Source organism: Rhinatrema bivittatum, chromosome 14 (assembly GCF_901001135.1).
Source record: "Rhinatrema bivittatum chromosome 14, aRhiBiv1.1, whole genome shotgun sequence".
NCBI classification, from domain to species: Eukaryota; Metazoa; Chordata; class Amphibia; order Gymnophiona; family Rhinatrematidae; genus Rhinatrema; species Rhinatrema bivittatum.
Genome location: NC_042628.1, coordinates 74,536,337 through 74,550,872, shown reverse-complemented (window position 1 = coordinate 74,550,872; position 14,536 = coordinate 74,536,337). Strand labels below are relative to the sequence as shown.

Below are 14,536 nucleotides of genomic sequence, written 5' to 3'. Positions count from 1 at the left end.
GGTTGTCAGCGGGCTCGGGAACCGACGCCGGCAAAATTGAGCGTCGGCTGTCAAACCCGCTGACAGCTGCCTCTCCCATCTGAAAAGAGGCGCTAGGGAAGCGCTAGTGTCCCTAGCGCCTCTTTTTTACCACCGGGCCTAATTTAAATAAATTTATTTAGTGTATCGCGCGCACAGGAGAGTGTCCTGTGCGCACGTTGGGAGAGCGGGCGCTCGCCCGCTCTCCCGCTTTTTTTTACTGTATCGGCCCATTAATGAGCTAAGGAGAATTACCAATGGACAATAAAAGGAATATACAACATTAAAAAATAATAATTAATAAAGAAAATTGAAAAAATTAAACATGGTATTAATAAATATAAGGCTATCACCAACATATGGGATAACCTAATCTAGTTTTAACAAATGAACTTTCTAGAGGTGAAGGTTCAGGGGTTTTACTAGAGTTTGGATGGATAGGTGGTCTATCGCCTAATCGGGGACGTTCTGAGGTGTGGAACGGTCAACATCCAGAGGAGCCAGTGAGGGGCAGTCATGAACCTTGTTCTTGCGGGGTGCCCGGGAAGAGAGGGACTTGGCTGCTTCTCTCCTACATTTCCAAGTGGAAGAGGACTCTGTGGGGGTTGAGTAGTGTCCATAACCAAGAAGGGTTCTTGATTCTAATGTTGAAGGAAGAGGGAAGGTCTTACTAAAGAGCCAAGTGCTATCAGTCTTTGGAGTGGGAAGGGAGGACATTTTCTGTTCCAAGGCTCTGGGGGAAAACAAGATCCCCTGGCCCCAGTACTCAAGTGGTTTTAGGATCTATTTGTTTGGCTTCTAGGACCATGCCTGATCTATTTTCATATCTGCTGCAACAGAAGAGATGATTGGGCATTACTAAACTGTTTCATGTCTTTTGCATTGCTGAACTGTTCTTTTAGTCAGGGTATTTCACTCTTGTTTTGGAACACAAATACTGTTTTTATACTCTTTAGGTCCCTACCCCATCACAACATCCATGTATCAGACACTGCAATCAGCAATCTTTTGTAACGTGGTGGTTACAATCATATCCAATAGTGTGCCTATGAGCATTACCATCAGCCATAGGACATCCCACTTACAGCTCCTATGAGAGTACCAAGAGCTGTATGCCAGAGCTTCTCACATGTCACTTTCAAGAGTTTAAGATGTCTTGTGTAGCCCGGTCACAAAAATGCAAAATTCAGAAAACATACTACATACCGTATACATTTCAATGTGATATTTGGGCCTGTTTTTCCAATTGGCATTTAACTACTAGATGAAAATATATGTCAACATATGTCAGATGCTGACATTACTAAATTTAAATCAAGTCTAGCAGGAAGTGACTTGCTGAGGTAGTTGGCAGGCCCTTTTTTTTTTTTTTTTGCAGTGCATTACTGTCTCTTCCCCACAAATTGGTACAAGAGGCTTGAGGAGGAGACTGCAGCAGGTGGGAGAGAGTGTCAGACAGCCAAAGTTTAGATTGCCCATTTAAAAAAAACAAAAAAAAACACCACTAAAACTAGTATATGGCAGGTTCTAGGTAAGAGTGCAGATTGGTGCTGACAAGGGATCACCAAGAATAATAAAAGTGCCTATTCCTGTGCAATGGAAAGTGACGCTCTTGCAGTACTGGACTGGCTGTGTACCCCCAAGTATCCACTGGGGCATACATATGTCTGGTTGAGAACCACTGTTATAAGCAACCTCATTCACAGCACATATTAGCCTGTCTTCATCCAAGGTCAAATAGTCGGGTAATGATACTCCCTCACAGAGTAGAAAGCTATTTTTGCTGCGGAGTCATTCTATATCAAGTGGACCAGGGTCCATGCTTAACCTCCTCCAAATCGAACAAAGTTTTGCACAGATGTTCACTAGGGTCTCAAACAAAACCGTACTACATTTTTCACCTGGACCTCCATCAGTTGCAAGAGCTAGAGGCAGTTAAATGGAGATTATTTCTGAGTACCATGCTCCGCGCAACCTAAAATGACTATTTTGTGCTGCAGCCCAACACCTCTCATGGGCCTGAAATTTTGCGGATTAGTACAACTCCTGGCAGTAAGTCCCAGTGCAAAATTTGGAACATAATGTGAGCTTGCCTCCTTTTTTATGGGCCAGCAAAGTATGTGGAAAAGAGTTAAAGAAATAGAAAGCCTATTTGACTCCTCCCTGCTCCTGTCCTATATTTTGATTGAGGCCCTGATAGGACCAGTAGTCATGGGCCATGGCATATACTTCTAAGATTTACAGGCAACTGGAAGCAAAGATAATTACATAAAGGCACGATATCACGTTTTTATGCAAATGTTTTGCCAATTTTCAGGTGCAAATATCTCTACTGTGTAGTTTTTAATTCTTTTCTATTTTATGTCATTTGAAAGAGCATTATTTTTCTACAAAAGTCACCCTATTTCATTTTGGACCGGATTTTGCTTTGGTCAGAATTAAGGCCCCAACAATATGCATTATTTGCACGCGTGGGTGCGCTATGTTAAAAACAGGCATGTTTGGCTGAGTAACACGCAAATGAGCAAGAGATGTGAAATGTTACAGTGCGCCGAAGCGCGCCTTGCTTACCATGCTTGTAGCTTATGACACATCTTGCTTCGACATACTTTTATAAATGACCCCTCAAAATGGACATTTTATTGTGCTGTGTTATTTACTGCATGCAAACGTATCACCTTCACAAGGAACTATGGTAATGTCATGTTAGCAGCATGTTGTGGCAGAGATTTTGGGAACATGCCTGGCCTGTGACACCATTGTGCTCTTTGTGACCCTGGTATCAAATTTTTCTTCGTGCCAAAGGAAGACAATGAAGCAATCAGCCCTGTTCAGGATGAGAGGTTTAGCAAAGGTCATACAGTTGCTGGCACAAAGGAAAAATCAATCAATTCAAGCCCATTGATGCAACTAAAATTTGCATTAGCAAAATTTCGAATGATGTCACCTCATTCACTGCAAGTGTTCTAGAACATGAACGTGAATATTTTCCTGCCCTTCAAGTATCCAGCTTCCAACCTGGTCAGTATTTAGTTTGCATCTATTATCATTCCTGGTGGATTGGCCATATATGTCTTGGTCAATTTCTTGCACTCCCAAGGTCCTGCCAGGTCATTTTACTGGCCGCCCTGTAGAGACACCTGTTGGGTTCCAGAAGAGCGCATTATTGCTACTCTTGATGCACCCGTAACAACTTCATCAGGCAGGCAGTGCATTTATTCACAAGCCATTTTGCCACGCATAGATGGGACACTCAAAAGCACATACAAGGCATAAAAAATCTCCAAGTGAATTTTTGTGAAATCTGCAGTTTAAGCAATTCTCGTATTTAGTGTCTTGCCTTTTGTGCTTAAATAGAAGCTTGGAAACATGTGGTCCTTGTCTGGCTGTGGAGTGGGCCCTAGGTGATGGGGTTGTCAATTTTGCTGAATTGGCAGTGGCTCAGCCACCAGTGACCAATGCAAGGTAACTAATCAGCATACAAAATGTTGCACTTATTTTGATTACTAATTTATGAAAATATATCTAAACAAATGTGTGTCAAAAGCTACAAGTGTGGTAAGCACAGTAAACTGAGCTGCATTGTAAAATGTCATCGCTCTAGCTCATTTGCATGTTCAGTTGGATGCCAAAGATGGCTCTTTTTAACATAGTGCATTCACACATCCAAATGCTGCTTGCCTTTAGGACTGTAATTCTGACCAAAGCAAGGCTGGGTCCAAGACAAAACAGGGTGACCTTTGTAGCAAAAAAGCTGCTCTTTCAAATGACATTAGAAAGAAAACAAATTAAAAACTACAAAGTAGAGATATTTGCACCAAATAAATGGCAAACATTTGCATAAAAAGGTGACATGTCTTTATGTAACTATATCTTTGATTCCAGTTGGCTGAAAAGCTTCCTAGTGCAAATCCAAGAAAGATGTTCATCATGGGCCATGACTACCGATCCAGTTATGGCCTGAATCAAAGTATACATCAGGAGCAATGAGGAATCAAAGTAGGCCTTACATTTCTTTTGTAAAGTTTTTCACATAGTTTGCTGGCCCATAAAAAGGATGGTAAGCTCATGTTATGTTCCAAACTTTGCATAGGAACTTAGCACCAGAGGTCGTAATAATCTACAAAATCTCAGGCCCCTAACAGGGGTTGTTTGGCTGCGGTGCCCAGACAAAGTGGCCATTTGTATTGCTCGGAGCACAGTACTCTAAACGTGACCTTCATTTAGCTGCCTCTAGCTCTTGAACCAATAGAGATGCAGCTGAGAAATGTTGCAGAGTTTTGTTTAAGGCTCTAATGAACATCCACACAAAATTTTATTCAATTTGAAGGCGGTCAAGCATGGCTGATTTTCTAAACTGGTCCACTTGACATGGAATGTCCCTGCGTACAAGACTGGATCAGGAGAAGAGTAACTTCTTCCTTTCTAATGTTATTTACCCCGTTCATTGTAAACCGATGTGACATGCAAATGAACGTTGGTATATAAAGTTCTAAATAAATAAATAAATAAGGCAGGCCCTAGCCCGGGAGGAGCTGCCATCACGGCGCTGTCTCGACCATCAGGCTCTGAGCTAGGAACAGTCACCACTGTCAGGCCCTGGGCCAGAAAGACCCGTCTTCAGTTCGGGCTCAGAGACATCACATTGCTACAGCTACTGTCAGCCCAGAGGAAAAAGCAAGGAGATGATTAAAGGTGAAAAACGAAAATTAAAATAGTACAAAATAAAGGGGAAAAGAGAAAAACGAGTAAAAACAGGGGGGAAGTGTGGAATTTTTCCCTGACTATGGAAATGCAGTGGTGTCTTCCCACCTGGGTTAAACCGCAGTGGCGGCAGCCCCTCCTGGCCAGCAGTAGGCCTCAAGCATCAGTTTTAAGGCACCCTAGGAACCAGAATTCTTTGCACCCTTGCTCCTTCACATTAGTTTAGGAATACATTTTTTTTTAATTAATCTGCTCCCTACATTCTAACAAGCAAATTATATTAAAAGCACACAGGTATCTAATTACGCAGTGTCCAATCATGACTGAAATGACAGATGCCTTGTAACAAGCATATCTAGGCTAAGTGATATCATTTATGGCTCTTCAAACTATGGATGCTCCCAGCAACAGAGTGCAGTAGGTTACAGGACTTCAAAATAATGGCTTAACCTTTTTTATGGATGTCATAAGAGTAATAATCTTACCATATGATCTTTTAAACTATAGCATAATATGTAACGGAGCTTTAAAAAATATTTGTATCCAACAGCTCACTTTCCTGGCTATATCCTTTCATTTCAAGGGTTTGAGACTAGATTGAGGAAGCCTAGCAGATGTTAGGGGAACTCTCAATGGGGGTGGGGGTAGGGATAGTGGAGACTGACTTAAAAGAATGATGTAAATCCACAAATAACGAGTCAACAGATTCCCCTGTGCTGTATTTAGGAAGGTGCAAGTCCCCAGAGGTGGCCAGTACCTCACTTGTATATTCTTGGAGCAATTTTGTACTCACCAATAATGAAGGCAAGTAACAGCAAAGCATAATGTCTCACAATCTCCCACACTATGGATAGGCAAGCAGGCTGCACACCTCTCCTACTTCCATATAAACCGACCGATGCAATAAAATGCGTTCAGCAGAACGCACAGTTTTGCCTGTGGTCGTGCACGCATTGTGTGCGCGTAAACCTTACTGCCAATGCGGCAAGGAGTGAATCCTCCTTAGCACCCTCACATGGAAATCCCATGCAAATAAGGGCATTGAGCATTATGCCCCAATACAGAGAGATAGCCTGGGTTAGGCAAGTGTTTCTTAGCACTGGAAGCTTTAATCCTGGTCAGAGATGGAGTAAAGATTCCAGGGCACAATGGAACTGACAGTTTCTCTCTCCTTTAAATTACAAGTGATGTCCGACAAGTACGATTTGTTTTCTGTTTTTTTTTTCAAATCCTTTCCTGCCGTAGCATACCTTTAGTTTTATTTTAATTCTACCAGCGAGAGGAATCTTCAGAGGGAAGGGAAGCTGCTGCAACTCTTCACGAGCCCCCAGGTGACGTTTACAGAGAAGAAAAACAAAAAAAAAATAATTTTTGGAAAAAAAAATCCAAAACCAGGCAGGATTGGGGCTGATCAGATGCTGGGGAATGGGACTTGACTGAATACTCCGATGAAGTCAGTTGATTTCTCTTTGCAAAAAAAATAGGCTGCATGCGCCCTCCTCTGTGGCTAAAGTGGATCCCTTGCTGCCATATGTATTTAAAATGTGCATTCAGTCTGAGCTGAATGCACATTTTCCAATTTGTACCCCGCCCCCCCGGTTTTGTTTTGTTTTTAAACTCCTAATGCATATATCATAGCATTAGCTTGCTGCATCAGGCATTAAAAAAAAATTGTATTCAGTGCATTAAGAAATTGTGTGCTGAATTTCAGAGCACAGGTTATTGCATTGGCCTGAAAGAGAAGGCTGACAGCTGTTACCCACCCCGGGGAGGGGCAACACATCCACTCCTTTCCTGTCTATAGCTTTGTAATTATTGTTCATTAGGATAATTACGGTTTACAGGGTTCTCTGTTGTTATCTAGAATCCCTATGTACCACAGCCCAATGTCTCCCCACACAAGAGATAAATTCCCATGAGTCTCAGGCAGTGCCCCTGCTTTCCCTCCAAGAGGGCTCCAGAGATGTCCTCACAAAATAAAGGCTCAACTTAAAAATCATTCACGGAAACAACTGTACTAGCAACAAGTTATTTTTAGATAATTTAGGTGGCATGTAAGAAAAAAAAAGCTTAACATTTTCCTTCATCCCTCTGCTTTATATCAAAATATTAAGATGCTGGTGCATAAACTTTCTGAAAGCTTCTCAGATACAGTTGTGTTGGTTTAAAAAAAAACAAAACACAAAGCCCCATGCAAGTCTCACACTGATACAAGTAAAACATGAATTCAGTGCACACAGCTGAACAGCAGATCTACATCTGAGCCCAATGCAGACCTCAAAAAAAGTAAATACAGCCTGGACAGCTGAAAAATGGGCTCAGGGAAAGACATTTTAAAGACAGACATGTAAACAAAAGTTACAGAAAACTGAGGATACCTAAAAGTGGAAGCAAAAGCCAAAACATATGAAATTAAACATTATGAAAAGAAACTATTCCTACTCATTTAACTAATATATGCAAATCTCCAACAGAAAGGATGAAAGTACATGACAGACCTGAGCACTTTCATATTTTTACTTCCAAAAACAGAAATGAAAATACTCAAGTAAGGGATATGGAATTTTTTTTAATTCAACTAAAAATGAACTGAACCCTCTTTGGGATGGCTCTCCCTCCTTCCTCCCCAAAAACAAAAGAATGCATTTTCTTCAGGAAGAGAAGACCATGCCTAACTCTCCTCCACCCCTCTCCAACCCAACCCACTGATATATTTACACGAGCTCACTATTTAAAGTGGAAGTTGTTATCCTGGGCCTCCTAAGGAGAAGAGCCATACAAGCTCGGATCTCTCCAAGTCCCCAACAGACCTGCCCCTCCCCCCCCATCAGACATCCCTCTCTCTCCCTAGGTCCAGTAGAGATTTATCTCGGTTTTGCAGTTGTCATGCTCCCTTCTTTTGCTGGCTTATCTCCTGGGTGCAAGGCCTCATAGAGATCAGGTGAGTGGAGCTGTGCATGTGTGTCTGTGTCACCTTTCCCTTCTCAGGCTGAAGAGTATGGGGGGAAAGGGTGTGATGAAGAGACCGCCTGGGGACTTGGTATGCATCAACCTGCCTCCCACCCGAGTGCCTCCCCCCTCAGGCTGACAACGTCCTTTTCAAGCTCTAAAGCCGGTCTAGGGTTTTAATCTCCGAGGCTCTTCCCTCCTTCACCGGGCTGACCATGAACGTTTGTGCACGTTTCGCCCTCCAAGAGCTGCGTCTAATCTCTCAGACTCCACCAGGCAGGCAGACACCAAACACAAAAAAACAAAAACTTCCTTCTTTCTCCCTGACAAGTGCTCAAAATGAAAGCGGGCATCTCTCACACTTGCTCTGATCTTTCTCCTTTGCCCACCCTTTGGCTCTCTTTCTCGTCCCTCCCCAGCCGGACAGCGGCTGTCATTTTCCTGCCAGGATTTTGGCGGCTCCCAATGCTCTCGTTTCCATCAGGGCTGTCAAAGCCTCTGAATTACGCTCTCTCGTCCCCGGTTAACGGGACTTGGATCAGGAGCGACTGCTCATCCTCGTAAAAACTGTCTTCCCTCCAGCCTGACACCATCGCTCTCCCCGTCCCTCCCTCCCGCCGCTCCACAAGCTGTCACAGGGGAGGACAATAACTGTCACCGGGGCTCTCGCCGTCACTGACCTCCTGCTCCTCGCCGCCGCCGCCGCCGCACACCTCCCTGAGCCGCCGCAGCCGCCAGCTGAGGCCGAGGAGCTGCAGCAGGGCTGGGTCCGGCGCTAGGCCCGACGCCGACGCCTCGCCTCCCGCGCCTCCGCCGACCCTCAGCGGCACCCGCGCCCGCTCGCCCCTGCTGCCGCTGCCGCTCCCGCCGCCGCAGCGGCTCCGGCCGCCCCATGGCCGGCCAGGAAACCGGCCCCGCGCTACTCCCGCCGCCGCCCCAGCAGCAGAGGCCGAGGCCGCAGCCGCCGCCATCTTTAAACACCAGGATAAAACTACAATAACAATCTTCACACAGCACCGGAGGGGGGGTAAAGGCACCTCCCAGGCCCGCCGGCGCGGAGCACCACGGGAAGCGTAGTTTGCGTCTATGCACACGCTGTTCTAATTGCGCGCTGGAAGAGGCCGCGAAACTACAACACCTAGGGGGCAGTGCACCGTGAAGGGTCTCACGTACAGGTAACCACAAGGAGCCTTATGGAAGGTGTAGTCTTTTATTGTGCTTGCGACAGCCTTTACGTATCATTTGCTGTGTTTCCTGGACTACGAATTCCAGGTAGTCGGGGGAACCAGGCTAGCTGAGAAAGAGAGGAGGTTTGATTCGAGCAGCTGCGGCAAGATGTTGTGGGAAATGGAGTCCAAGAAAAGAAAGATATGCCTAGAAACCGGTAGCAGATACAGCACCAAAAAACTACAATATCCAGAATGCCTCCTTTCTAACTATAGCAAAAGACAGACGAATCATACCTGGTGTTGCACTGCTCCTAGGCTACAGGTAGAGGTAAGATTCATTTTGTTATTAGGAAGGCTATAGTTTTATTTTAAGGCTCGGTCAAATCTCGACTGGGAGTGTTTGGCTTTCAAAAAAGTGAATGGTAAAAATCGCCAAAAATCAGAGAGTGGAAGTATTTTAATTCTAATAATTGATCTTTTCTGCTTTCACATCTATGATCTTTTTATTTAAACTTTTAAAACTTTGCAATATTTGCAAAGTTTAGATGCCTGAAATTTATTTGCACATACAAAATGTGATCATAAATTGAAGCCATGCATGACAACAGATTCTGAAAAGTTAATTTGCAATATTCTTTCACCTATTGATTTAAAAAACTTTTTAATAAGAAAAATAAATATAAAGAAATCTTATATACACAGCGTATTCATTATTTAAAGACAATAGTGCTTCAAAAATGTGTTTTAAATGAATGAGTTGGTAAGTTAAAAATGTCATTAAGGAGCTAAAAACTCACCATAAAAACTTTTTAAAATATGTCCGAAGCAGAAAGTCTGCAAGGGAGTCAGTTGGACCATTGGATGTTCAAGGGGTTATAGAGGCACTTCCACATCCTGGGCAGAGATTGAATGATTTCTTTGCTTCAGTGTTTACTGAGGAGGATGTTGGAGAGATACCCTTTCCGGAGAAGGTTTTCATGGGTGATGGTTCGGATCAACTGAACCGGGTCGTGGTAGGCCTGGTTGGCCAGGGTATGCCTGGACCAGGTGGTGTACACCCCGGGGAGCTGGGGGGTGGAATTTCAGACCTATTAGTGGAAATTTGTAACCTATCATTGGGGTCATCCGATGTTCCTGAAGATTGGAGGATGGCCAATGTAACCCTGATATTTGAGGGGGGATCCAGGGGTGATTCGGGAGACTATAGATTGGTGAGCCTAGCTTCAGTGCTAGGAAGGGTTGTGGAGGCTGTTATGGAGAGTAAAATCGCAAAACATTTGAATAGATATGGTTTGATGGGGCACAGTCAGCATGGGTTTGCCATGGGGAAGTCTTGCCTCACAGATCTCCTACATTTTTTTGAGGGGGTGAATTGTCTTGTGGACAGGGGTGGACCGGTGGTTGTGGTGTATTTTGATTTTCAGGGAGCGTTCAGCGGGGTCCCACATGGGATGCTTCTGGGAAGACTGGAAGGTCATGGGATAGGAAGTGATGTCCTTTTGTGGATTGCAAGTTGGTTGGGGGACGGGAAGCAGAGAGTGGGAATGAATAGTCAGTTTTCACAGTGGAGGAGGGTGGGCGGTGGAGTGCCTCGAGGATCTGTGCTTGAAAGTGAGATGATCAGGTTTGCAGATGACTCAGAATTGTGCAGAGTGGTTAGGTCTCGGGCGGATTGTGATAAATTGCAGGAGGATCTTGCGAGACTGGAGGATTGGGCTTCCAGATGGCGGATGGAGTTTGGCGTGAACAGGTGCAAAGTGATGCATATAGGGAGGGATAACCCTTGTTGTAGTTGCACAATGTTGGGTTCTATCTTGGGAGTTGCCATCCAGGGAGGGAAGTCTAGGAGTCATGGTGGATAATACGTTGGCGGCGGCGGCCCAGTGTGCTGTGGCGATCAGGGGGGCAGACGGACTGTTGGGAATTGTTGGGAGGGGAATGGAGAATGAAACGGAGGATGCATCGCTCCATAGTGGGACTGCACCTTGGGTGCTGTGTGCAGTTCTGGTCACCGCATCTCAAGAGGGATGTAGCTGCACTGGAGAGGGTGTAGAGAAGGGTGATCAAGGAGGTAAGGGGCATGAAAGAGCTGTCCTATGAGGAAAGGCTAAAGAAGAGACAACTGAGGGGGGGATATGACAGAAGTCTACAAAACCATAAAAGGACTTGAACAAGTTAATGTAAATCGGTTATTTACTCTCTCAGATAATAGAAGGAACAGGGGGCACTCCATGAAGTTAGCAAGTAGCTCATTTAAAACAAATTGAAGAACATTATTTTTTCACTCAGCGCATAGTTGAGCTCTGGAATTCATTGCCAGAGGATGTGGTTACAGCAGTTAGTGTAACTGGGTTTAAAAAAGGTTTGGATAAGTTCCTAGAGGAAAAATCCATAAACTGCTATTACGGTAATTAATATGCAACAGTGGCTTGTGATCTATTTAATGTTTGGGTACTTGCCAGGTTCTTATGGCCTGGTTTGGCCACTGTTGGAAACAGGATGCTGGGCGTGATGGACCCTTGGTCTGACCCAGTATGGCATGTTCTTATGTTCTTATGAGCTGCCTGGGTCAGGATGTGGTGGAAGCAGCATTTACAGCCCTTGGCAGGAGGGAATCTCAAACAACAGCGACTCCACGTGGCCAGATTTAGGGCTTATGAGTGTAGGGCTCCAGAAAGAGCTTTGATGCATGGCTCCAGGTCAAGGGCATTCACTGCGATGAATGTCTGAGCTAAGTGAATTGGAAGGGGTAGGAAGTCCCCAAGTGATTGCAAACTAAGGCTTATGGCAGTGGATCCATGCTTTTTTGGGGGGGAAGGGGAGTTTCCTTCTGTCTTTTCTGGGCTTCCAACTCATTTAGAACTGGGTTTAGCATGAGAACATGCATGTACTTATGTTCTTACCCCCAAATCTCAGAGGCCTAAAGATGTAGAAGGAACTGCTGCTCCCTCATCCCCCCCCCCCAAAAAAAAGAATATTATTAAGATCCTCTTTCATTCTAGCTTTTGTTTCATTCTGAAAAGGTATTTATGTTTAGACATTTTGAAATCTTTGCTTATTAGTTATTTTCACTGTTAAGAATTGAATTCAGTTAGGGGTGGTGCTGTGCTGATTGTCATCAGAGCCTAAATCAGTTATCAGACTGATATATGTAAAGCATAAATACAACATGGACAGCTGAAGAGCACCATGCAGGCATCACAGAGATACATGTAAAGCACGGGTTACATACGTGGCATACATATCATACGGTGGCACCTGAACATTTCATCCGGCATGCTGCTCTGGCTACTCTATAATGTGGGCACCGCAAGCATTTCAAAAGCCATAAGCTGGCTGTGCTACTCTCATTGATGCATGAGATCATCGTGGATGGCCTGTGAGTTTTGAAAATGTGGCCAGGCAGAAGCAGGAGTGGAAGCAGGACTCCATCAGAGAATGGCTAGAGGCAGGATGTCGTTGGCAGGGTCCTCACTTGGAGAAGTTGTAGAGTTTTTCATCTTATGTCAGAAAATGTTGCCACCTCCGATGTAAAGCATGAACACAGCACGCATGGACTAAAGGGTGGGCTCTGGGAGGGACATTTTTAAAAGAAGAGCGTGGCCTTAAAGGGGTCCATCTTTTATTCCCATCCCTCACCACAGTATCAGCTTACAAAGCCTTTATATGATGTCCAATATTTGATCAGAAAGTCAGTGAGAGCATTTGTTTCTTATGCCTCCATGACTAAAATTATACCCTTCCTTATCCCCCCGCACCCCCCTTCCCCATAAATAGCTTGTACATCAACCACTAAAGCCTCAGCACATAAAGGATGGAAGACTAGATTTTCAGATTTCTGTGAGGGTTCACATTTGGCAACTGGATTGCAATCTGCTGAACTTGCTTTAGAATCTGTTATTGTTTGAACTCCATTCAATGAATTAATCCTTTAAGTTTAGAAACAGATTCGTGAAGAATTTAAATATATTAAGAATAATAATAATAGCCTTAGCAATAATTCTTCTTAGCAAGAAATTTAATTTCATTACAGTGAATAAAAAATCTGTGTCTTGCCAGTGCAGGAAATGCGAAGTTGAAAAGGTGTTTTTTTCTCCTTCTGGAAGAAGATTTGTTTGTTTAAATAGAGCGTCATTATTGGAAGTTAGTTGAAGGTGTGCGTATGTGAATAAGATGGAGTTGTGTCATGGTAATGTTAAAAAGAAAGAGAATTGAGATTGTTTTGAAAGTACAGAGAGACATTGAAAAAGATACGATTCCTGTTCCTTGGCATGCAATCACATCTAAAGCAACCCCCCAAGCCTTGTTCTTGCAAATCCAAATTGATTTTATTAAATTGTATAGTAGAATTTATTCTCCAAGGTTAAAAACTAAAACTGATAATAATTTTGTTGTATGCCAGATTTTATTTTCCAGACTTACAGCCTTCCTGCCATGAAAGATGACATTTTTTCCAAACTTTTCCCAGTTTTTCTTTTTCATTTTTAAACAGAATTCTGATTTTTGTTTTATACTGCATCGATCCAAACATTTTTCAAACATTTTCCACACTTTTTGCCAATCATTTTCCAAACACTTTTTGGTTTAATTTTTTTAGCTAAAAAATATGTGTTCATTGTTTGTCTTTTGTGTTATGTGTATGTCCTGACACCTGAAGAATGCTGTGAGTGAAATATATGTTTTTATGTAAATGTCTGGACACTTAAGTTGTTTGTGGTTCTGACTATTCATTGTTATCTAATAATAAAATGGGAACATTATATAGATTAGAGTTATAGGCATGATGGAATCTTCTCATTGATTAATTTGAATTTGTGTTGCTCTCATGTTAGGTTTTTTGATCCATAAAACAGACACACATCACTTGTGCTTCGATGTCAAAGAAATACACCATACTGAAAGAACTGAATACGCCATTGATTTTCAGAAATCATCCCATCAAGCCTTTTCCATGCCTTTACCACAGAGGACATCCTGCATCCATCATTATATGAACTGAACTGTTGCTACTTTTTGCCTGATTTTCTCTTTGTGTTTGTTTTGCTATATTTATTTATTTATTTATTTATTTATTTATTTATTTAAAGATTCTTGTATACCATTATTCATAATATACATCACAACGGTTTGCATGTTACAAAATCATAAAATCGTGCTAAAATATCTAAAAGGCACAATAAAATATAAAAAATAAAATTGTTAATCAATTAGTAATAAAAGAACATAAAACAAAAGTAAAAATACTGTTTCTTTAAACCAATTAGTACTTTTTTTCAAGATAATCAATATAAGCCTGTTCGAAAAGCCATGTTTTTGGAGCTTTTTTAAAAGCTTTAAACTCTGACTCTAAACGCAATGCCACAGGCATAGTGTTCCAAATGTATGGACCAGCAATTGAAATGGATCTCTAGATGTGTTTCCCTTACTTAGAAGAGAATGTATTACCCTTTGCTCAAAGATTGCAGTCAGTATTATCCTTTATTAGATGCATTTAGTTATGGTTACCTTTTGCTCAACCCGCAGTAGCTGCTGGAATTAGGAATGGCTACTAGAGGATTGCAATCAATAGTGAAAGCTTTGCAATAAACTGTTGACTTACTATTGTTTCTATGTATAACTGACATGGCTTAGATTATATGCTTGCAGCACAGGATGGCTTATGCACTATTGTAATCAGTTCAGAATATTTTGAGGGA

General features: G+C 42.8%; 1 protein-coding gene across 1 annotated transcript in view; it reads right to left on the bottom strand.

Annotated features, from left to right (window-relative positions):
- KMT2B (lysine methyltransferase 2B) overlaps positions 1-8,667 on the bottom strand; it is a 357,171-nt gene extending 348,504 nt beyond the window's left edge. Inside the window, exon 1 of the mRNA XM_029577331.1 lies at positions 8,352-8,667. Within this exon, the coding sequence (XP_029433191.1) occupies positions 8,352-8,642 (291 nt within the window). The 5' untranslated portion in view covers positions 8,643-8,667. The remainder of the gene's footprint in view (positions 1-8,351) is intronic.
- Between the last annotated feature and the right edge of the window lie 5,869 nt (positions 8,668-14,536).